The 23199-nt window shown below is 45.3% G+C and overlaps 2 protein-coding genes across 4 annotated transcripts in view; one reads left to right on the top strand and one right to left on the bottom strand.

The window, feature by feature from the left end:
- Positions 1 to 11681: 11681 nt before the first annotated feature.
- On the bottom strand, positions 11682 to 22669 carry CHCT1 (CHD1 helical C-terminal domain containing 1). The gene is made up of 6 exons (XM_081584987.1): positions 22531 to 22669; positions 20274 to 20375; positions 19851 to 20026; positions 18476 to 18575; positions 14957 to 15152; positions 11682 to 11931 (listed from the first exon to the last, which is right to left on the bottom strand). The coding sequence occupies exons 1-6, from the start codon at positions 22579 to 22581 to the stop codon at positions 11852 to 11854; spliced, it is 705 nt and encodes a 234-aa protein (XP_081441113.1). The 5' UTR covers positions 22582 to 22669; the 3' UTR covers positions 11682 to 11851.
- Positions 22670 to 22703: 34 nt separating this feature from the next.
- USP32 (ubiquitin specific peptidase 32) overlaps positions 22704 to 23199 on the top strand; it is a 244980-nt gene continuing 244484 nt past the window's right edge. For 2 of the 3 annotated variants that reach the window (XM_081584982.1, XM_081584979.1), the window contains exon 1: positions 22704 to 22886. The gene's annotated coding sequence lies outside the window, so the exon portion shown is untranslated. The remainder of the gene's footprint in view (positions 22887 to 23199) is intronic. The other variant, XM_081584983.1, reaches the window with a different exon arrangement.

Raw genomic sequence — 23199 nt, 5'->3', positions numbered from 1 at the left:
TAGCATATATATTTCACCTCTTGGAGGACCTCAGTTCTTGCTAGAAAATACCTTTTTTTTTTTTTAATCTGACATTTTAATTCATCTCCAGCTTGAACATTAGTAGTTGCCCACAAATCTCAGGAATGTTTTAGGCAGAAAACTGGTTTTACCCTATTGGTGACCTGAAGGAGTGTGCTTGAGGATTTGTTAAAATAATGCTCTTCTTTAATTGCAGTCCTAGGCATCTATAGCATGAGTGGCCTTAGTGAGTTTGTTGAAGTGCACATTTTTTTTTTCAAAAGTAAAATTTAAGATTAAAAATATATGCTATATATAGATATCTAGAAAACTTGGTTTGTGGTGCACAAGTGTTGGATCACTAAATAACTTTGCAGGTACCATTTGTGTAACATTACTCGTTTCTGTAGATTCCTTTTATGGGAAGATCTGTTGCCATGGTAACTAAAAAACTTCACTTTAGTTCTACTTTTATGATGTGAATGAATGCTTTGTTTTATTAAATATTACCAGGTCAGTACTATTTTTATACTTTATTAAGCAACCGGGGATTTTAGTTTAATAGACTCAAAAAGCTCTTACTGAAACAAAAGCAGTTCACTATCAATTCTTTACATGAAAATCCCCACTAATAGTGCCACAGTAATTTCTATAGAAATATCTAAGGTCATTGAAGGATTTTTTTAAAGACAATTCTTCATTGTGTCAGAATGACCTTTCATATCACCCTTATCACAAACTTGTAGTGCCCACCATTATTTGTAACCATTAAACCATACTAAGTATGTTTGTAACCAGCATTGTGATATATTCTGTACTTGTATTGCTAAAAATGAATTATTGATTTAATAAATATAGTGTTCCTGCATTCATAGTGTATCTGTTTCCAGTTTAATTGTGCTTACTTTTGGTTGGGACTTCGGACTATTTAAACATCACAGACTGTTTTTTATTAGTGAACAACACGAGAGAAACTGTCAGAACTAGAACAGCGGTGCACTTCTTCTAGTGAGACGTGTGGCAGAGGAGACACTTGGTAACAGCACCTGAAGACGGTGCTTATGAAAGTACTTTGGAAACACAAGCACTGCATGAATGCAGAGGGCTTTGGGGACTTTACCAAAGTAATCACACGCTTCTTTTCCCTAGTCTCACGCAAAGGCTGAGAATGGGTGATGAGACAGGTAAAGTTCTGCTGGGTGTCTGTCAGTGGCAAAAACCCTGGGTGTGGGTTATGGTTCTACCCCTGCCTCTTAACAGTAGGAATTTGAAATGTGTTATTATAAGCCTCTTTGTGTTTCATTTCTTCGTATGAAAGGTGGGGTCAGGTTAGGTCTTTTTAAAAACCCACCATGAAACAGCATGAATCTAAAGCACTGAAAACAATTACAGGAAATAAAACCAGATTATGAAGAAAATTGATGAATGTTAGACCATTGACTTCATCACCTGCCACCTTTGATGATATATATATATATATATATCACCAATTTTTAAAATTTTTTGGGCGAGCCAGGTAGCTTGCGAGATCTTAGTTTCCTGACCTGGGATTGAACCTGCATCTTCAACATTGAAAGTGCAGAGTCCTAACAACTGGACCACCAGGGAATTCCCTGATGTTACTGAATTTAAATTTATTTCCTTTTCATCTCCATGACTCTGAACATGCTCTTTTCTCTGTTGTTTGAAATGCCATTTCTTGGATAAAATCTCATTCATCAGGCTGAAAGGACAAGGGAAGCTTGAGTTGCCACTTGGTACTTCATTATGCAGCATTTTATTTGAAGTTTTGTTAAAGCCATTGTATGATCGTATGTACACCCATGTTCACAGCAGCATTATTTGCCATAACCAAAAGGTGAAAGCAACAAAAGGTACATGCATACAACATAGTATTATTCAGCCTTAAACAGGAAGGAAATTCTGACTCATGCTACAATGTTTGTATAAGCCAGTCACAAAGGGGAAAGCAAGTAAATAGTGTATGATTCCATTCACATGAGGTATCTAGGCTAGTCACACTCAGAAAGTAGCAAGATAGTTGTCAGGCTGGGGAGGAGGAAAATGGAGTGGCTGCTTCATGGGTGTAGAGTTTCAGTTTTGCAAGATGAAAGTGTTATGGAGATGAGTTGCATAATTAACACCACACTTACAAATAGTTAAAATGGTAAGTTTTATGAGTTACTATAATTTTTTAAAGTTTCTGGACAACTGCATAAAAGAGTTAAGTCAGGCATGATACATGAAATTTGAAGAGTGAGTGAACACTTACAGACAGTATATTGATAAGCCTTGTGAGATTTGTTTGTGAATTAGAACATTGAGGTAATATGTCAAAATTGATTGGCATTTAACTTCCTGCTCAGCACAGAATCAGGTGGTTTTTCACTCTTGCTGCTACTTAAGTAGTTTTGAGTATTTTTCTGTTCTGTTAGTGGCTGTGACCCTTTGCCAGTCCACATTCTACAACTGTTGTGTTGGTATTAGAGTCATCACCTTTCTCTATACAAGATGAAAAAGAAAAAAAAAAGACTCGTTATTTAAAAAACCACCCTTGGCACTTTTTGACCAGGAGGAAGTTTACCTAGTATGTATTTGATCAGACAAATCAAATCTTTTAACGTTTTCGAAATAAAAGAAGGAAATGGCAACCCACTCCAGTACTCTTGCCTGGAAAATCCTATGGACGGAGGAGCCTGGTAGGCTACCATCCACAGGGTCGCAAAGAGTTGGACATGACTGAGCGACTTCACTTTAGATAAATCTTATCAGAAGGTGAGAGTTCCAGGGAGCCAAGGTGCTTATGATAAAAATGAAGAATTATAAATGGAGCTGGAAAGAAGTAAGAGTGCTTGTTTAGAACTGGTTGGGATCCAAAATGGTTGCATATTTACAAGGGGAGACCTTGAGATCATAAGGTTACAGCAGTAGGTGCTGGCGATGTCCTTGGGTCTGGTACAGTTCAAAGAAGTTCAAGTTTTTCAGTGCTGCCGAGATGTGTCTGAGACCAAATCCTCAGTGGTCACCCACTCCACTTGTGTGTGCCTGAACTGTGAGTGGGTACCCACTCCAGTTATTCTTGGGCTTCCTTTGTGGCTCAGCTGGTAAAGAATCTGCCTGCAATGCAGGAGGTCTGGGTTTGATCCCTGGGTTGGGAAGATCCCCTGGAGAAGGGAAAGGCTACCCACTCCAGTATTCTGGCCTGGAGAATTCCATGCACTGTATAGTCCATGGGGTCGCAAAGAGTCAAACACAGCTGAGCGACTTTCACACATGAACTGTGAATGGGGCTTCCCAGGTGGCACTAGCGGTAAAGAACCTGCCTACCAATGCAGGAGATGTAACAGACAGGGGTTCGCTCCCTGAGTCAGGACTATCCCCTGGAGGAGGGCATGGCATCCAACGCCAGTATTCTTGCTTGGAGAATCCCATGGACAGAAGCCTGGCAGACTACAGTCCATAGGGTCGCAAAGAGTCAGACACGACTGAGGGACTTAGTATGCACACGTGAACTGTGATTGCTTCATTATAATTTCAGTTTGTCATCATTATACAGCAATAGATAATAATTCCAGCAACAGAGGATGCATTAAATTATGGTGCATCCACACAGTGGTGTACAAAGTCATTAAAAATTACACTTATCATATATAATAGTATGGGGAAATGGTCATGATAGAAATAAAGCTGGAGGTCAAAATATAAATCAATTTAAAGCATGAATGAAACAAAAAAGACAGCAAATATGCCAATATGTTAAATATGGTTATCTCTTTATTTGTAGAGTTTCAGGTATTAAAAAAGTACTTTATAGTATTTTTCAATATAATTAATGCATACAATAAAAAAATCCTGATAAACAACCTGTGTAACTAACCTTACAGTTTTTGCCTTTATAAGCCTCCCCCATTTTGTAGGCCAATGGAAGGCAATTCAAGTGCTTCTTGAATCTGTGTCTCCCAGGCTGCAGTCCTAACAAATCCCAAATACACACCTTTTTATTTCAGTCTGGTCTCTTTTTTTTTCTAAAAGTTTGGTTAACAGTGCCACATTATACCAAAACTTAATTGGCTTAAACCAAAAATATTAACAGCTCCTGTGGAACTGGAGTTCAGGAGTGGCTTCACCGAGTTGTTCTAGCTCAGGGGACCTCATGAGACTGTAATTATGGCAATCTTAGACTTGGCTGCTGCTGGAGAATCTGCTTCCAAGATGGCTCACTTACATGGCTGTTGGCAAGAGGTCTTAGGTCCTCCTTGTGTGGGCCGCTTGTTGGGGCTGTGAGTCTTTTTGACACGGCCACTGACTTCCCCCAGGACAAATCATTCCAACAGAAAGAGCCCCAGTATCTTTTATGACCTACCCCAGGAAGTCACAACTCATCATCATTTTCACCATACTCTATTCATTAGAAGTTGGGCCCTGCAAGAACAGCTCACAAGGGAAGGGGAATTAAACCCCTTGTCCTGAAAGAAGCAATATCAGAATTTGTGAGTATATGTATTTTTGTTTGTTTACTTACTTATGGCTGCTTTGGGTCTTTGTTGCTGCGCGGGGCTTTCTCTTTTTGTGGTGAGCGGGGGCTGCTCACTGCAGTGGCTTCTTGTTGAGCACAGGCTCTCGAGCTCAGTATCTGTGGCTCAGTGAGACATGTGGGATCTTCCTGGACCAGGGATCAAACCTGTGTCCCCTGCATTACCAGGCAGATTCTTTACCACTGGACCACCAGGGAAGTCCAAGTATTTGTGGGTGTATTTTCAAACCTCCACACTGGATATTTAAATTGCTTCCAGTTTCTCCCCACTGTAAATTTCCTCTCTGATAATTACCCTTGACACTGAAGCTTTGTGCACATCTTAGATTCTCATCTTAGAAGTAAATCCCTGGTAGTGGAGTTGCTGGGTCAGATTTTGATACGTGCTGCTGGGTTGCATCAGTTTCCATTCAGGTTGTAATGTATCAGAACTCTTCTTTTTCCACATTCACATCCACACGGGGGCTTTATGATTTTTTTTATTACTAATATGATACAAAGAATTATTCTTTTCATTTGCATTTCTTGGATTAGTAATAAGGCTGTGCATTTGGGGTCTGTGACTGGCTGACTTTTCAGGATCTTCCTGCTGGTAAGGAGCATCCCTAACTCAGTTCTGTTCTGCATGAAGAACATTTCTTATTACAGAGCATCTCCTAAGGCTCTGATCCTCCTGTCCCTCTTCTCTGGAAACTTATCAGCTATCAGAAGTCAAGACTTGATTTGGATTCCAGTCTGGACCTTCATCCCATCTCCTTGCAGAAAGTGAATCCTGGGGGAGAGGTCTGGGTAGAATAAGCTTCTAGACCAAATATCAAGGCTGAAGACTATCTTGCTTGTTTTAATTCTATATCTTTAAAAAAATAAATTTATTTGGCTGCATTGGGTCTTAGGTGCAGCATGCAGGATTTTTAAGTTGTGGCATATAAGGTCTAATTCCCTGATCAGAGATCGAACCCAGGCCCCCTACATCGAGAGCATGGAGTCTTAGCCACAGGACCACCAGGGAAATCCCAAGACTATCCTGTTTTAAGCCAGAAGAATTATGGCTCTTTTGGAACTAGGAGAGAGGCAATGGTTTGGCTAATCTGTTGAAACTTTCTGTTTTGGAAACTTGTAAGCATACAAAAGTAGAGAGACTGGTATAAGGAACTCCCTTATAGCTTTTATCCAGCTTATAAATACGTGGCCAGTCTCATTATGACTGTTCTCTCAGCCACCATGCATCCTGCCCTTGTGACTCAATTATTTTATTTCAGTTTTACTGAGTTTAACTGATAAACAAATACAGCACTGTGTAAGATTAAGGTGAACAGCAATCATATTTGACCTACATACATCATGAAATGATTGCCAGAATAAGTTGAGTGAACATCCATTATCTCATATAAAAGAAAAAGAAGAAAAATTTTTCCTTACAATGAGAACTCTTAGGATTTACTCTCTTCACTTGCATACAGAATATACAGCAGTGTTAATTATACTAATTATGTTGTATGTTATATTCTAAATACTTAGTTTATCTGATAACTGGAAGTTTGTATCTTCTGACCTCTTTTCTCCAGTTCCTCTTTCCCCCTACCCCTGCCTCTGATAACCATAAATCTGATCTCTTTATCTACAAGTTTATTTGGGTTTTGAAGCATAGTTGACCAACAACACTGTGTTAGTTCCTATTACACAACGCAGTGATTTGATACTTCTATACATTACCAAATGATCACTGCTCCACTGTATATTTTAAATCAAATCTCAGAATCATAGTTTTTTCCACAAATATTTTACTGTTTATCTCTAAAATATGAAGACTTAAATATATATATATATATATAAATCCAAAATACTATTGCTAAACTCAAGAAATACTAACATTCCTTTACATCATCAAATCATCAGTCCATGTTCAATTTCCCTGAGTATTTCATATACATTTTTGTAGAACTGGTTTGTTCTAATTGGGATGCAAACATAGTCCTCCTATGTCCTTTGGTTGTATCTCTTCAATCTCTTAATTTTTAGATTTCTTCTTCCTTTTTTTTTCCCCCTTTGAGGTTTATTTATTAAAGTAACTGGTTTGTTTACTCTGTGGATCTTCACATAGTCAAGAGTTTGCTGAGGGCTTCCTGGCCAATGCAGGGTACACAGGTTTGATCCCTGGTCTGGGAAGATCCCACATGTCGCAGGGCAGCTAAGCCCAGGGGCCACAACTACTGAGCCCAAGTGTCTAGAGCCTATACTCTATAACAAGAGAAGCCACCACAATGAGAAGCCCGCAACTAGAGAAAGCCTGAGCAAAGAAGCAAAGACCCAGTGCAGTCAAAAATAAATAATTTTAAAAAATGTTTTAAAGAAGTTTGCTGATTCTGTCCCCACGGTGTCATTTAATATGCTCCCCAGTCCCTTGTATTTCCTATGAGCTGGTAATTAGATCAAGAAATTTGATCAGATTCAGGTTTGAATTTTTTGCATACTGCTTAGGCTGGAGGCCCATAAATGTCTGGTTATTTTGCTTTATGATATTAAGATTGATCTGTGACTTCAGATGTTGTCTACTGTTTAACTTGACCATTAGGGTTTCAGTATCAAAAATTATTTTTTATTTTTGAAATTTCATTTGGTTCTTTTTAGAAACTGAGTACTCATTTCCTATCATAGCCTGTTTTGTTATTGTAGTGTCTTTTTCTTTTTCTCCTTTTTCAGTAAAACCTGACTCTACATGAGCAGGCAGATCAATAGCCCAGGACAAAAAGTTCAGAAATAGACCCAAGTAAATCAGGAACTTAATATATAATAAGGATGGCATTTCAAAACTGTGTAGAAAATGGATTTTTCCCCTATATATTATATCCTACATATACACTCCCACTTGTGCAAGGATAACCATTTAGCTATCTGAAAAAATCTATATTGGAATCCAATTACACAACTTTAAATTCCAGATAGACCAAAGATTTAAATGTAAAAACTGAAATCCTGGTGCTAGAAGAAGGAAAGACAGAATTTTTTAAATTTATTTTTGGCTGCACTGGATCTTCGTTGCTACCTACAGCTATTCTCTAGATGTGGCAAGTGGGGGCTACTCTCTAGCTGCGGTGCGCAGGCTTCTCATTGCAGTGGCTTCTCTTGTTGTGGACAGCGGGCTCTAGGGTGTTTGGGCTTTGGTAGTTGCGACTCATAGGCTCTAGAGCACAGGCTCAGTAATTGTGGCATGTGGGCTTAGTTGCTCTGTGGCATGGGATACCTTCCCAGACCAGGGGTAGAGCCGGTGACTCCTGCATTGCAAGGTGAATTCTTAACCAATGGACCACCAGGGAAGCCCAAAAGATAGAATTTTAAATATTCTCTGAGTGAGGAAGATCTTTCAAAGTCCTGAAGAAACCATTTAAGAAAAGATTGATAATTTTACTATATAAAAACAGAAAATGTCTCCATGCCTGAAGGAAAAATCATAAGGTCAAAACTAAGGAACATTGGATGTGGAGTCAGGAGGCCTGGAAAGTCCATCTCTCAGCTCAGCTGTGGCAGCCCCTAAGCCTCCGTTTTCTTCTCCGTAATGCGGGAGAATCTCCCTGACAAGTTTGACATGAAGATCCAAGGAGGATGGATACAAAGAAAGCACTTTGCCATCTCCCAAGTCATGGAATCCAGTCATTCATTCTACAAATATCTGTTAAGGGATTTTCCCAGCAGTCCATTGGTTAAGACTCTGCCTTCCAGTGCAGGGGAAGCGGGTTTGATCCCTGGTTGAGGAACTAAGGTCCAGCATGCCACTGGGTGCAGCCAAAAATTGAAAACAAAAACCCCAGAGGTGTGTTAAGTGCCTTCTGCCTGCTGGGCCTGTTGTCACTGGGATACAGCAATGAGCAAAACAGACAAAAAGCTCTGTCTTTGTGGAACTTCTATTTTAATGGGAGGAGAACATCAATAAACAAGAAATATAATCATTAAATTATGTAATATTTGAGAGGTATTAGTACTTTAGGAAAATAAAAACAGGAAAAGATATTCGGGGTGCAGAGATTGTTGGATTTTAAAATAGGGGATTACGGTAGACTATCCTCAGGAGGTGATACTTAAACAAAGATTTCAAGGGAAAGAAGGAATGACCCAAGTGGATATTTTGGTAAAGAACATTCCAGACAGGGGCCTTCCCTGGTGGTCCAGTGGTTGAGAATCTTCCCCTGCTTCCACTGCAGGGGGCACGGGTTCCATCCCCTGTCTGATCCGGGAACCAAGATCTCCACATGCCTAAAGGTTCAGCCAACGAAGAAATAAATAAATGGCTATTTTTTAATAAAGGAATGTTCCAGACAGAGGACATAGCCAGTGAAAAGGACCTGAGGCAGGAGTATACTTTATTTTTTTTATTTGGCTATGCCGGGCCTTAGTTGGAGCACAGGAGATTTTCAGTTGCGGCATGTAGGATCTAGTTCCCTGACCAGAGATCAAACATGAGCCCCCTGTGTTGGGATCATGAAGTTTTAACCACTGGAACACCAGAGAAGCCCCCAGTAGTGTGCTTGACTGGTGTGAGAAAAGCAAGGATGAGGGCAAAGAGGTCCCAGGATGGACAGAGATAGATCACATAGGGCTTTGTAGGCTCTTGCAAAAACTTTGGCTTTTAGTCTCCAGGAGATAAAGAGCTGTTGGAGGGTTTTGTTTGTGTATAGGTTTATTTGTTATTTTTTAGAGCAGTTTTAGGTTCACAGAAAGACTGAGCAGACGGTGCAGAGATTTCCTGTATACTGCTTTCCTCCACACGCACAGCCTCCCCCATCACCCACACCCTCCACCAGAGGGGTTATTGATTACAACTGATGGACTTACATTGATACAGAATTATCACCCAGAGTCCACAGTTTACATTAGGGTTTCCCTTGGTGTCACACATCTTATGGGTCTGGGCCAATGTATAATGGCATGTATCCACCACTCTGGTATCATACAGGGTATTTTCACTGCTCTAAAAATCCTCCGTGCTATTGGAGTATTTTGAGCAGAGCAATGTCATGTGATCTGTCTTTTTAGAATTCTGAGATCTATTGAATTTAAGGAAAGAGTTAAGAGGCCTCCCCCACCCCACCAAGAAAGGGACTTCCCTGGTGGTCCAGTGGTTAAGAATCCACCTTCCAATGCAGCGGATGTAGGTTTAATCCCTGGTTAGGCACCTAAGATCCCATATGACTCAAGGCAATTAAGCCCACCTGCCACAACTAAGACCTGATGCAGCCAAAAAAAGAAAAAAATCCTCCAAATCCAAGCCTCACCTCTTGCGCATTTTACCCGCAGGCCTCCTGATTGTCCTTGAGGCTGGTAGGAATCGCCCACACTTGCTCCAGGTCTCCGGCTCTTTGCACAGGAAGAAGGCTGTAGAGTTCCAGAATTCCTGTAGGGGGCAGTGTTGCCTCACACACAGAGGTCACTTCCTTATTTCCGTCTGTTCCCCGAACAGCCAGCTTTTTCCCTGGGACCTTGTCAGTGACAAAGCTCGGGAGAAAAGTGAAGAGCCCCCAGTTGTCAGAGACACCCTCCGACCGGCTGCTCTTCTCTCACAAACCCTCCCTGCTTTGTCAGGACTGGCGGGGACCACCCATTGAGGCTGACCCCAGGCCCCTGCCTTAGCCTCTCTCATCTCGCCTCTGGGAGGCAATGGGTGTGAGAACCGAAGAGATGGGGTGGCTGCCTCCCTCCCTACGGGTGCGTTTCTGTCCTTGGCCTTGAAGTCTAGATTGATGTTCATTTTACCATTTAAAACCTTTGATAATATTTACTCCTGAATACAAATTGAAGGAGGAGAGGAAAAAGGGTCACACACACTTATTCTGGTCCCCCCTCCACCCCGCCTTCACCCTTCGTGGGCACCAGATGCTCTGCCTGGAACAGAGCCGTGATTGTCCCGTGTTCTTGGAACATGACTGGACCTGCTTCTCCTCCTGGAGTTGCCCACTGTCTCCCTGGCCTTTCTAGCTAGAGACAATGTGCCATCTTCACTTCCTCCCCTTCCCCTCCTTTTTCATCTCCCACTTCTGTCACCAAGAGCTGTCCGTTTAACCTTAGTCCCACAAATCTGCCCCACCCCCATCCATGCACAGCTTCACCGCGTTTGTGTATATACCCTAAGGGTGGCGAATACAAAAGGTGAAAAGGGTCAAACATATTAACAGAAAGGAGCGAAGAAGGCCGGTGTATAAGGCAACAGGGAGGGGTGGAGACTGTGGTAAACTGGAAAGAGTATCAGTGAAACCTGAGCCCCAGCCAGGGGTTGGCTGTGAGAAGGGAGGTCCTAGCATGGCCAGTTTTTTCAAACTGTTGTTGTTTCTAATGTCAACTGTACCGAGTTAATATTGGCAACTGGCTTTTTTTAAAAAGTTCTACTTTTGTAATTCAAAATGCCCTAGAGAAGTGCAGCTGCCTTTAAAAAAAAATTATTTTTTGGCTGAGCCAGGTCTCAGTTGCGGCATGCAGAATCTCTAGCTGCAGCATGTGAGCTCTTAGTTATGGCATGTGGGGTCTAGTTCCCCAACCAGGGGTCCAGCCTGGGCCCCCTGCATTGGGAGCACGGAGTCTTAGCCACTGGACAGCCAGGTAAGTCCCTTGGGACGATTAGTACGGTTCCTTCTTTGGTCTCCTGACTCTACCCTCTCTCACTTCCACATACTTTGCTGATACCCAAGTCACATCAACTCCTTCCACTGCTTGGCATCTCCCTTGTCACTGTCCCCCCTAAGTTTCCCACAAGATCAAGGGCAGACGATTTAGGCAGGGGCCAGACTTATCATCCTCCAATTGACTCCTGGCCCATTCCCCTCCCACCTGTGCACTCTCCTGGCAGACACCTATCAGCGCCTATGTCACCTCTCTGAAGGCCTTCCCCAGACATGTGTGTTAACCCTGTTATAACGTCTATTTGTGTGTGTGTTTCCCCCAGACTGTGATGGTCTTTGACTCAGCAATTGCCTCTTACTCACCTGTGTATATGGGGGCATTTACTATTCAGAAGGAGGCTGGCAAATATTTATTTTTAATTAAAAAAAAGAATGAGACCTCCCCTGCTCTCTGCAACTAGAGAAAGACCACACAGAGCAGTGAAGAGCCAGTGCAACCAAATAAATAACTTTAAAAAAATGAATGACGATGATTACCCAGGTTGAACTGCCTAAAGCATATTTATTAACAATTAAGACTGAGCATCCTTTTGATAAAGACAGTGTCTTCTTTCCCCTCACTGGTCCCTCATTCCCACCCCCCACCCCCAACCCCAAGTGGAAGTGCTCTAGGATCCAGGGCAAGCCGGCTCTCAGCCCCAGCTGGGTCTTCTTACGGACAGGTCTCTGGAGTGTCTGGCGCTTCCTTAATCCTCTTTCTCTTGAGTTTTGCCTTTTGAGGAAGCTTAGAACCTGAAAAAGGGGAAGATCAGAGGCAGTGCTGATGACATCACAAATAGTAAGAGAATCTCAGCCTGTAACATTTGTGGCTGTGGCAGGAAGAACAACAAAAGCTTACCTTGCTTTCAACCTAAGTCCCTTACTCTTTTCTCACAGAAGCCCTGTGGGGTGGGGAGATGGAATCACCCGCTTACAGCTGAGGGATCTCACACAGGCACAGAGTAAGGAAATGGGCTGCTCAAAGTCTGAGCCCCATTACAGGTACAGTCAGGACAGACGTCCAGCTTCTGACTGTGATTCCTCTCCACTCCTGTCTCCATTCATGCCCCAGTTTCCAGTACTTTGCTGCTGGGTTGTTTGCAAACACCATTGCCATCTTTTTACTGAAGAACTGACTCATGAAAAAAATAAAGAACTGATTCATGAACACAGTGCCCAAGGAATACCATAAAGGTCCTATTTGGGGGGATGGTGTCAATTTCACCGATCTTTTCTTTTCTAAAAAATATTTTTGGCTGTGTCGCTTCATTCCAGCATGTGGGATCTTGGTTGCCCCGTGTGGGCGTGAGAGTTTAGTTGCCCTGAGGCATGTGAAATCTTAGTTCCCCAACCAGGGATTGAACCTGCATCCCCTGCACTGGAAGGTGGATTCTTGACCACTGGACCACCAGGGAAGGCCCCGCACAGGTCACTTTTAATTGCATGATAGACTCAGTGATTCACCTGGTCATGGTGGCTCCACCTGGTAGTATGTGTTTTCTCATGTAACCCAGTGCGAAGAATACAACCTCCTCTGAAACGTATCCCAGTCAAAAATGTGTTTAACATGAATCCATGGGGACCTTTGACCTACAATCCTGCTCTGAGAGAAACAAGCTTCAAAGATGCCAAATGGAAGCAACAAGAAAAAAGCAGGAGGTGGAACAGTCTGCAGAACAGTAGCCTGATCTCTTCAACACATCGGGACGGAAGAAAAGGGGGACTTAAAAGAGACTCAAGAGACATAACCAGGTGAAATGCATGGTTTGAGGAATTAAGTGCAAAAGGTATCTTTGACTACTGGGAAAATTTGAAAATGGAGTATTTAATTCAATGAAGATGTTGACATGGAAGGTTTCTATAATTATCTGAAAAAAGCAAGTTCAAGTCAAAATCACGCATACAGCATGGTCTCATTTTGGTTTAATACAGGTGTTTATACACATAAAAAGCATCTGGAAAGTGGTAATTGTGGATGACAATGTGATGTTTATATTTTCTTATTTTTTGTTAATCTGTATTATCTAATTTTCTAGGATATGCTTGTGTTTGTAATCAAATGTTATTTTAAGAATTACAATTTCAGGGGCAACCCTGGTGGTCCAGTGGCTAGGACTCTGCACTCCCAATGGCGGGGGCCACGGTTCCATCCCCAGCCAGAGAACTAGATTCCACTTGCAGCCCACATGCCTCTACAGAGTTCACGTGCTGTAGCTAAAGGTCCCGCATGCTGCAACAAAGACTGAGGACCCCAAGTGCCGACACGAAGACCCAAATAAAGAAGTAGTTTTTAAAAAAACACTTAAAAAAAAAGAATCACGATTTCAAGTCCAACTTAACATACCATCTACAGCTTTTCCCTATTACCTGCCACTCTATCCCTCTCTCTTTACCCTTCACCTCCAGGCCCAGCCTGTGTGCTCACTGCCTCACCTTCACACAGACCTCCCTTCCACCTCTTCACCTCCCCCATCTCTCTCCTTTTTCCTTTCTCTAAAGCCTGTCCCAAACCTACCACCTTCCAAATCTCTGGACCTACCCTTTGCCCTATGACCTGAGATTGATCATTAGTGAAAGGGGGATGGTCATGCCCAGCTCTTCGGGGTGCTGCAGGGGTGGGTGAAAGTAAGAGACACCAAGCAGCTGGTACAGGGAGACGCTGGCTCCGAAGCCTAAGCCACACTTTCCTCATCTGATTCATAAACTGCCTGATCCAAATCATCTTAATGATACCGAGTGCCCTTCATTCCACTGTATGTTTTACTTCCTCAGTTTACACAGTAGGCAGCAGAGCCACAGGTCCCCACAGAGCCCAGGCACGGGTCTGGGTTCGGGGCCTGGGCCCTCTGCACTGACCCTCACTTCCCTGCTCCCTCTCGGTCCAGCTGTGGCTGCTGAAAAGGCCCTGAGCGCTGCCCTGGCCGGCCCAGCCTTCGGAGGAACACCTGGGTCTGGTTTAGGATCATGCTCTGGGGTCCTAGTGTGCCTTCATTTTCTCCCACAGGAGCTAAGCAAGAACGGCTACACATGGCCCCAGAAGCCAGTTCCAGAAGGATGAGAGGTAGGAGGTCTAACATCTCTCTGATCCTTAGTGCCCAGAACGGGCCTTCACAGACTCCAGCCTTGGCTGGGCCCCCCTCACTGAAGAGTCTCTGTCCCTTAAGCCCACAGCCTTCGTCCAGGGGCCACGGTCACCGGGGAGGCCGTTTCCAGGCCGTCTGGCCGGCTGGCCTCCTTCCTGGGGGAGTGACCCCTTCCCTCCACCCACGGCCCACCCAACACCAAGAGGGCATGGCCTGCTGCTTGGCCACTTCCCAGGAGTCCCTGCTCTTGGCCGCTAGAAATGGCTCTGCTTCTGATTGTCTGGGAGCATGCCTTTGTTTACATGTTAGCTGAAAAAGGCACATTTCCCGAGACCTCCAGTGGGAAACTGAGACGGAACAGGAAGGAAACACACCTAAATATTATTATTAGTCTTGCCTGTGGGTGATGGGTGACTTTTCTATTTCATCCTATCTGGCAAATCCCAGGGAGAGAGGTGCCTGGCGGGCGACAGTCTATGGGATCGGACATGACTGAGCATGCACGCACATATATTTCAAATTTCTTATAGTGAGCCTACCTGAGGGAAAGAGGGAAAAATGAGAAAAGAGAAAGTGAAGAAGGTGAAGGAAAATGGACAGAAAGAGAAATGCAGGAAAGAAGAGAAGATGGGGCGGCCGGAAGAGGACCAAGTCAGGCGCTCTCGGGGGCAGATGGGCCGCTCCTCCGGGCATACCTCTCTCGCCAGGGCCCCTGGCTCTCGGCTCCTCCAGCAGGCAGGCCTGGTGGCCCGGGGCCTGCAGCTTGGACAGCCTCTCCTTCATGCCGCTGAGGTGGCTGTGGAGCCCCCAGGCAGTGCAGAGCTTGGGCAGACTGTCCTCCTGGTTGGCTAGCAAGGAGCTCTCCGGGGCGTCCAAGGGGCAGAAGGCCACCTGCAAAGGGACCAGAGTGTTGAGGAGGAGAGAGGGGCCCGCCTGCCAGAGCCTGAGCCCTGCCCGTGTCAGGAAGCTGCTGTGGCCGGGCTGCACCTCACGCTTGGGGAGCCAGGATGGAGTGAGGACGACAGATGTTGGGGGTCGGGGGTGTACCATGGGGACCTTGAGGCCAGGCTGCCAACTCTCTCTTCTTGGGTGGTTCTTTCCTTTGTGGTATATCCTCCATCTCTTTTTTGAGCATAGTGTCTTATGTGTTTGTAATGAAACAATAGGACTTAAAAAAAAATATTTATTTGGCTGTGCTAGGTCAGGAAGATCCCCTAGAGGAGGGCATGGCAACCCACTCCAGTATTCTTGCCTGGAGAACCCCATGGATGGAGGAGCCTGGCGGGCTTTAGTCCGTGGGGTCGCAGATTCAGACACAAACGACTGAAGTGACTACGCATGCATGGCTGTGCCGCGTTTTAGTTGTAGCATGTGGGATCTTTAGTTGTGGCCTGAGAACTCTTAATTAGTTGCTGCATGTGGGATCTAATTCCCTGACCAGGGATTGAACCCGGCTCCCCTGCACTGGGCAGTCTTAGCCACTGGACCCCTAGGGAAGTCCTGGGGCTTGTTTTTTAAAGTCCTTTGCAAAATTAAAATCGAGAGTCTGGAAACATCTTTTGAAAGTTCCTTGGCTGCTGAAATCCAGGAACCACTAAAATGGCAGCTCCTCATATTCAAAAAAGGAATCACTGAATCGATCCCCACATTCATGTTCAGAGAATGAAGCAAAGACCCAGAGAGAAAATGAAAGTCGTGTCCAACACTCTGTGACCCCAAGGACTATACAGTCCATGGAATTCTTCAAGCCAGAATACTGGAGTGGGTAGCCTTTCCCTTCTCCAGGGGATCTTCCCAACCCAGGGATCGAACCCAGGTCTCCTGCATTGCAGGCCGATTCTTTACTAGCTGAGCCACAAGGGAAGCCTAAGAATACTGGAGTGGGTAGCCTATCTCTTCTCCAGGGGATCTTCTGGACTCGGGAATTGAACCGGGGTCTCCTACATTGTAGGCAGATTCTTTACCAACTGAGCTATCAGAGGATGCCATTAAAGCTGCCCAGCTGGAGCAATGGGCAGGATAAGGTCACAGCAGGGCTCTCCTTTGAATGAGATTATGTTTGAACCCAGCTCTATCCTTCCCATTTGCTGCATGGTCTGGATCAAGTTCCTTCACCTCCCTAGATTTGGCCAGACTCGTGTCTGACCCCATCCTTTATACACTGTGGACAATAATTCTAATTGCCACCTAGGGTTACTTTTGAAGAATGACATGAAGGAACATAAAGTTTCCCGGTACATAAAAACTGTTCCCTGTAATTATTCTTTTGGACAGTGGTTCTCAAAGGGTGCTCTGTGAAATATTCTAACCTCACAGACCCCCTGAAACGTGGGATCCACTCAGAGTGCAGGAGAGAAATCAATGGATTTTAATGTAACCTAGTGTGAAAAGTTCATTGATAACAAATCTGAAAAGGCTACATACTATATGATTCCAACTATACATTCCAATTATACAGTCCAGAAAAGGGAAAACTATAGAGACAGTAAAAGATCAGTAGTTGCCAAGGGCCTTGGGGGAAGAAAGAGGGGATGAATAGGCAGAGCACGGGGGATATTTAGGACAATTAAACTTTTCTTTTTTTCCACTGTAATGCGGACACATGTTACTGTATATTTGTCAAAACCTACAGAATGTACAAAACAAGGAATGCACCTTAATGTAAACCATGGACATTATTTATTAACAGTGTATCCATATTGGGATCCATCAAAGATACGAATGTACCTCTCTAATGCAAGGTGTTAATAAGGAAAACAGGAAAGGGTGGAATATGAGAACTGTGGGCTTTACCCCCAATTATTCTATAAACCTAAAACTGCTTTTAAAAAAAAAGTCTATTTTAAAACATTTGTTGAAGGAATTCCCTGATGGTCCAGTGGTTAGGACTCTGTACTTGCTCTGCAGGAAGCATGGGTTTATTCCTGGTCAGAGGACTAAGATCCTGCTGTGTGATGTCATAAAAAACAAAAACAAACAGCTTAATAAACAAACATTCATTGACATAGTTTCAGATTCAACATTGCAATTAAGTAACTGCCACTTGCTGAGTTTTAATGTCAAAAAAATATTCACCTTTATCTGAAAACGCTAATAAATATTCCTCTCCTTTCTATTAATAATTAAATATATATATATATATCAGTAGGAGGCTGCATTTTCTTATGTACCAAATCATTACATCGTAAGAGACTGAGCAAAAGCAGATATGAGAAGCCAAGTGTCTTCTATTAAGCCAGACAGTATAGAGATCTGCAAAAATAGAAAGCAGTGTCACTTCTCTCACTAAATTTGTTTTGGAAAATATAGTTATCTCTTATAAAAATTATGTTAACATATAATGGGCTCCTTGATTTTAAACGATTAGTAGGTACACATTTTGAATTTTTTCTTTAGCTTTAATTTCTAGTAGGGCAAATATCAATAGATGTAACCTATAAGAACGCATGTTTTGGGGGTTATGGGCTTCCCTGGTGGCTCAGTGGTAAAGAACATGCATGCCAATGCAGGAGACACAGGTTTGATTCCTGGATCGGGAAGATCCCCTGGAGAAGGAAATGGCAACCCACTCCAGCATTGTTTCCTGGGAAATCCTATGGACCAAGGAGTCTGTCAGGCTCCAGTCCATGGGGTCGCAAAGAGATGGACACAACTTAGCCACTAAGCACCATAAAAATTAAGAGGGGAGAAGTGATCTGAGACTAAAATGTTTGAGAATCACTGTTTTGGGACAAAGCCTGCTGGGGAGCTTTATCCTCTGGCCTTTGCAATAGTCTCCATAGCCTCCCCCAAGCTGGCTATGCCTTTCTGCCTGGCCTCGGTCGTCCCCACCCACAGCTCCTCAAGAATGTCCCGCGCCTGCTCACCGCAGGGTGTGGTGGTGGAAGGTGAAGCTGAGTCTTGGCCTCGTGAGCCCCACTCTGTGCCCACCCCGGTGGCAGTGGAGTCTTCCTCAGGCAATGAGCATGGGAAGGACTACGGAGTACTTGTTCTATCAGAGGGCTCTTCAGGAAATTTCCTGCCAGTCCAGTGTTGAGGATTCCGGGCTGTCACCCCTGGGAGCCCAGATTCCATCCCTGGTCAGGTAACTAAGATCCCTCATGCCACATGCTGTGGCCAAAAAAAAAAAAAAAGACAGCCCTTCAGGCTCAGATCTCCCCCTACAATTCAAGAACACGCCACCCAGCCCTCAGCCGGCTCGGGAGGAGCCTTACCAGGAACTTGGCCGTCTGGTTGTTCTTGGTGTACTTGTAGAGCCGGCGAAGCTGCTTCGCCTCCAGCTCTGAGAAGAGGGAGACAAACCGCCAGAGCATCCTGCAGTGGAGGGGAACCGAGGCTGAGGGGGCAGGGCCGAGGCCGAGGGGGCGGAGTCGATGCTGAGGGGACGGAGCCCAGCCCCTCTCCCTCCCGCATCTGCCTTATGGCCAGGACTACCCGGAGAGAGATGGACCACTTGTTGCCCCTTGAATTTTTGGTTGGGCACATGGAGGGCGGGGATTCGCCAGGCCTTGAATCCCCTGTATTTGGTGATGAGCCCTCACAGCACACAGCAGTTATTCAATCAGAGTTCTTTCCCCCACTCCTCCCACCCCAGTTCCAAATTGGGAAAGGAGTACAACAAGGCTGTATATTGTCACCCACTTATTTAACTTATATGCAGAGTACATCATGAGAAACACTGGGCTGGATGAAGCACAAGCTGGAATCAAGATTGCTGGGAGAAATATCAATAACCTCAGATATGCAGATGACACCACCCTTATGGCAGAACAACTAAAGAGCCTCTTGATGAAAGTGAAAGAGGAGAGTGAAAAAGTTGGCTTAAAGCTCAACATTCAGAAAACTAAGATCATGGCATCTGGTCCCACCACTTCATGGCAAATAGATGGGGAAACAGTGACAGACTTCATTTTTGGGGGCTCCAAAATCAATGCAAATGGTGACTGCAGCCATGAAATTAAAAGACACTTGCTCCTTGGAAGAAAAGTTATGACCAACCTAGACAGCATATTAAAAAACAAAGACATTATTTTGCCAACAAATGTCCGTCTAGTCAAATCTATGGTTTTTCCAGTAGTTGTGTACGGCTGTGAGAGTTGGACTATAAAGATGCCGAAGCCAAAGCTCCAATATTTGACCGCCTGATGCAAACAGTTGATTCACTGGAAAAGACCCTGATGCTGGGAAAGATTGAAGGCGGGAGGAGAAGGGGATGACAGAGGATGAGATGGTTGGATGGCATCACCAACTCAATGGACACGAGTTTGAGTAAACTCCAGGAGTTGGTGATGGACAGGGAGGCCTGGCGTGCTGCAGTCCATGGGGTTGCAAAGGGTCAGACACGACTGAGCGACTGAACTCAACTGAACTCCCACCCGGGGGTGAGCCTTGTCCTTTATCCATTCAGTGCTGCCCTGAGTCACTAGAGGGTGCTGTTCTCTCCACCCCTCTTCACCATGCTTACTCCAGGATCCTGACCCTTCCACACTAAGATGAAGAACTAGGAGATTTTCACTAAGGTGTGACCTTGATTCTGGAGGGAGTGGCCCAGGAGAGAGGGTTGTGCTCAGGGTAGGGAGGCTGTCCTACTTCTTCCAGTGCTTGATTTCCCAGGCTCGGCAGTAGTGCTGCAGAAAGGTGTTGATGTGGTCCCCTAGGATCACCAGGCTCTGCTTCATGTACTTCAGTTTTTTCTTTTGGGGAAGGTCCTTTGGCAGGTGCAGCTTTCGCAGGAACTTCTTCAGTGGCCTTAGATATTCTTTACACTGAGGAGACAACAGGGGAAGTGAGGGGCCATAGGAGAAAGAAGGGAAAGTTGGACAGCCCCACATAGCCAGCAGGTTGGCCCAGCTCCAGCCCTTCCGACCCAGTGTTATGTGAGAAGGCCACTTCCTTCCCAAGAGTGTGTCCAATGGGGCCATGAACTATGGATCCGAGGCCTGCCAGCTTCTGACCCAGGTCTCCTGACCTGTGGGGAAGAGGGTATAGGTCCCAGGCTGGCTCCTTACTCACAATTTTGAAGGTGTCCTGGTCGAGGCCCTTGGCATGGCGCACAAGGGAGTCTTTGGCTGGGACGGTACTGGAGCTCCCCTCTAAGCTGGGTGCGTTCGTCCCCTGGAGGAGACAGGGGCAGCAGTCAGCTGGGGGCTTTGGGCTACTGCTCCTGAGAGGCAGTGCTGCGCCAGCCAAAGCCCTTCTGCATTTTCCCAGTGACCTCCTCTTTGACCCAGCACTCAGGCCAGTGAGCCCTGGACAAAGGAAACCCATCTCTGAGAATCCCTGCTTAGAAAACCAAGAACACCTAATCCATTTCTTTTATAATATTATATCTCTGTATACTAACTAACTAACTTTGCAAAGCCCTTGACAAACATTAACTCTTTTTGTTAATGTTTTGATCATAAAGAAAGCTGAGCGCCGAAGAATTGCTGCTTTTGAACTGTGGTGATGGAGAAGACTCTTGAGAGAGTCTCTTGGACTGCAACAAGATCAAACCAGGCAATCTTAAAAGAAATCAGTCCTGAATATTCATTAGAAGGACTCATGCTGAAGCTGAAGCTCCAGTACTTTGGCCACCTAAAGGGAAGAACTGACTCACTGGAAAAGACCCTGATGCTGGGGAAAATTGAAGGCAAGAGGAGAAGGGGGCGACAGAGGATGAGATGGTTGGATGGCATCATGAGTTTAAGCAAGCTCCAGGAGTTGGTGATGGACAGGGAAGCCTGGCGTGCTGCAGTGCATGGGATCGCAAAGAGGTGGACACGACTGAGCAACTGAGCTAAACTCTTTCTGTGTATGGTTAGTTTCTTCTTCTTCTTTTTTTTTTGCGGGGGAGGACTGCACTGGGTCTTCATTGTGGCTTGCGGGCTTTCTCTCTAGTTGCAGAGCATGGGCTCTCTAGTTGCAGTGAGCATGCTTAGTTTCTCCACAGCATGGGGATCTTAGTTCCCCAACCAGGGATGGAACCCGGGTCTCCTGCATTGGAAGGTGGATTCTCTTTTTAAAAAATTTTTATTTATTTAATTTTTTGACCGTAGTGGGTCTTCATTGGTGCATGTGGGCTTTCATCAGTTGCAGCAAGCAGGAGCCACTCTTTGTTGTGGTATGAAGGCTTCTTCTTGCAATGGCTTCCCTTGTGGAGTATGGCTCTAGGGCTTGCAGGCTTCAGTAGGCTCAGGGGCTTAGTTGCTCTGAGGCATGTGGGATATTCCTGGACCAAGGATGGAACCTGTGTCCCCTGATTTGCAAGGAGGATTCTTAACCACTGGACCACCAAAGAAGTACCAACATTAACTCATTTTATTCTCCCACAGATTCTGTAAGGCTAGAACTCTTAATTTTTGGTTACAGATGAGCAGAGGGTACCTGAGATGCTTAAGTAACTCCTTGGGAGAATGATCAGGGATTCATTTACTCACTCATTCAGCAAACACTTATTGGGTTCCTAAGTCCCACGCCTACTTCCTTGTATCCCTAATCTTTAGCTTCTTGCCAGGCTAACAGGCACTCAGGAAAGTGGGTGACAATAATGGTGATGATGAGAAGGAGCTTTCTGACAGCAAGCTGGGGCAAAAGAAGCTGAAAATGGGTCATGATGAGGTGACTTCGGAATCACACTTGAAGTCAGAGCACAGGATTAGATTGACATGAGATTTACACCTGCCTTTTAAAAAGCCTCCCAGAAAAGGGAGTGTTGGGACTTCCCTGGTGGAGTAGTGGTTAAGACTCCAAGTTTCCACTGCAGGGGACAGGGGTTCAATCCTTGGTCAAGGAACTGAGATCCTGCATGCCTCATGGGGGAGCCAAAAAAACAGTGAGCATTAAGTCCTGCCTGTGTTCAGGGGGCACAGGGAAGTTCCAGGGAAAGGGAAGGAGAAAGATGCAGAGAGAATGGGACACAGGCTCCTCGAGATTCCAGAGAGAGGGAACCCTGGCTGGTCAGTAGGATAAACACCCCATACAAACCACACAGACCATGACACATGTACACACACACACACACACACACCCCAGCCTGTGAGTCTTCATAACTGACAATCATCTTGCCAGGAATCTCCCCCATCATCTTGTCAGGTATCTATGTCCTGGATAAACATCTGTCTGAATGAGTTAACCTTCTCTTGTTCTTTCAGTCTCTTACCAGCTGGTGAACCTCACCAATTTTTTTTTTCTACTTTTCTTCCTTGACACTCATCTTCTCTGCCTTTCCAAGCCAGTCCCTGCAGGGCCCTTCTTTCCTTCCCCCCTCACACCCCCAGCCCCACTTCACCTGCTCTAGTGGCTCCTCCCTTTCGCCTTCCTGCCCATCGGAGGCTTCCATCTCAACAGGTGCGCTGATGGGCTCCAGAGCGGCACTCCCCGGGTCCCCTCAGGCTTCCTACCCACTGCTTCTGGGCCCCCGGTGACTCAGGGAGTGGCACTCGGAACTCGGGGCAAAACCATGGCAACTGCCCAGCGGCCCTCCCCCACGCGGCCTGGGTTCCTCCGGGTGCCCTGGAGCCCGCCCTGTAAGCCAGCAGCTTGGGCCAGGCACACCCCAGACTTTGTCGGGGCTCACAGCTGCCCAGGAGGGGCGGGCACCCCTTCTCCCAAGAGAACTGTCGGGTGGTGTCGATTTTGAACGTGGTAAGGCTTTAGGAATAATTCTCCTGCCTGCGTACCATTCAAGCCCCCTCGGTTACAGAGTGGGTTCCCCTGTGGGCTCCCCCGCGGAGAGGTGAGCGAGAACAGGTTTCGTGGCCATCCTTTTCGGACCGGGGACAATGGGGTAGAGGAGGCAGGGAGAACGTAGCATCGTCAACCTCTCTCGGGATGCATCTTCTCTTCCCTTGTCCTAGCCTCCAGGAAGTGAAGGAGCCCCCTGTATTGGTGGTAGCTGGGTGCTGCTTGTGTTTTTAAGGGAGTGTACGAAAATACTAGCCACCAAGTATTATCTCAA

This window comes from Giraffa tippelskirchi, chromosome 3 (assembly GCF_054371585.1).
Source record: "Giraffa tippelskirchi isolate mGirTip1 chromosome 3, T2T-mGirTip1v1.2.pri, whole genome shotgun sequence".
NCBI classification, from domain to species: Eukaryota; Metazoa; Chordata; class Mammalia; order Artiodactyla; family Giraffidae; genus Giraffa; species Giraffa tippelskirchi.
The sequence above is the reverse complement of the archived record's forward strand: the minus strand, read 5'-3'. Positions and strand labels throughout refer to the sequence as shown.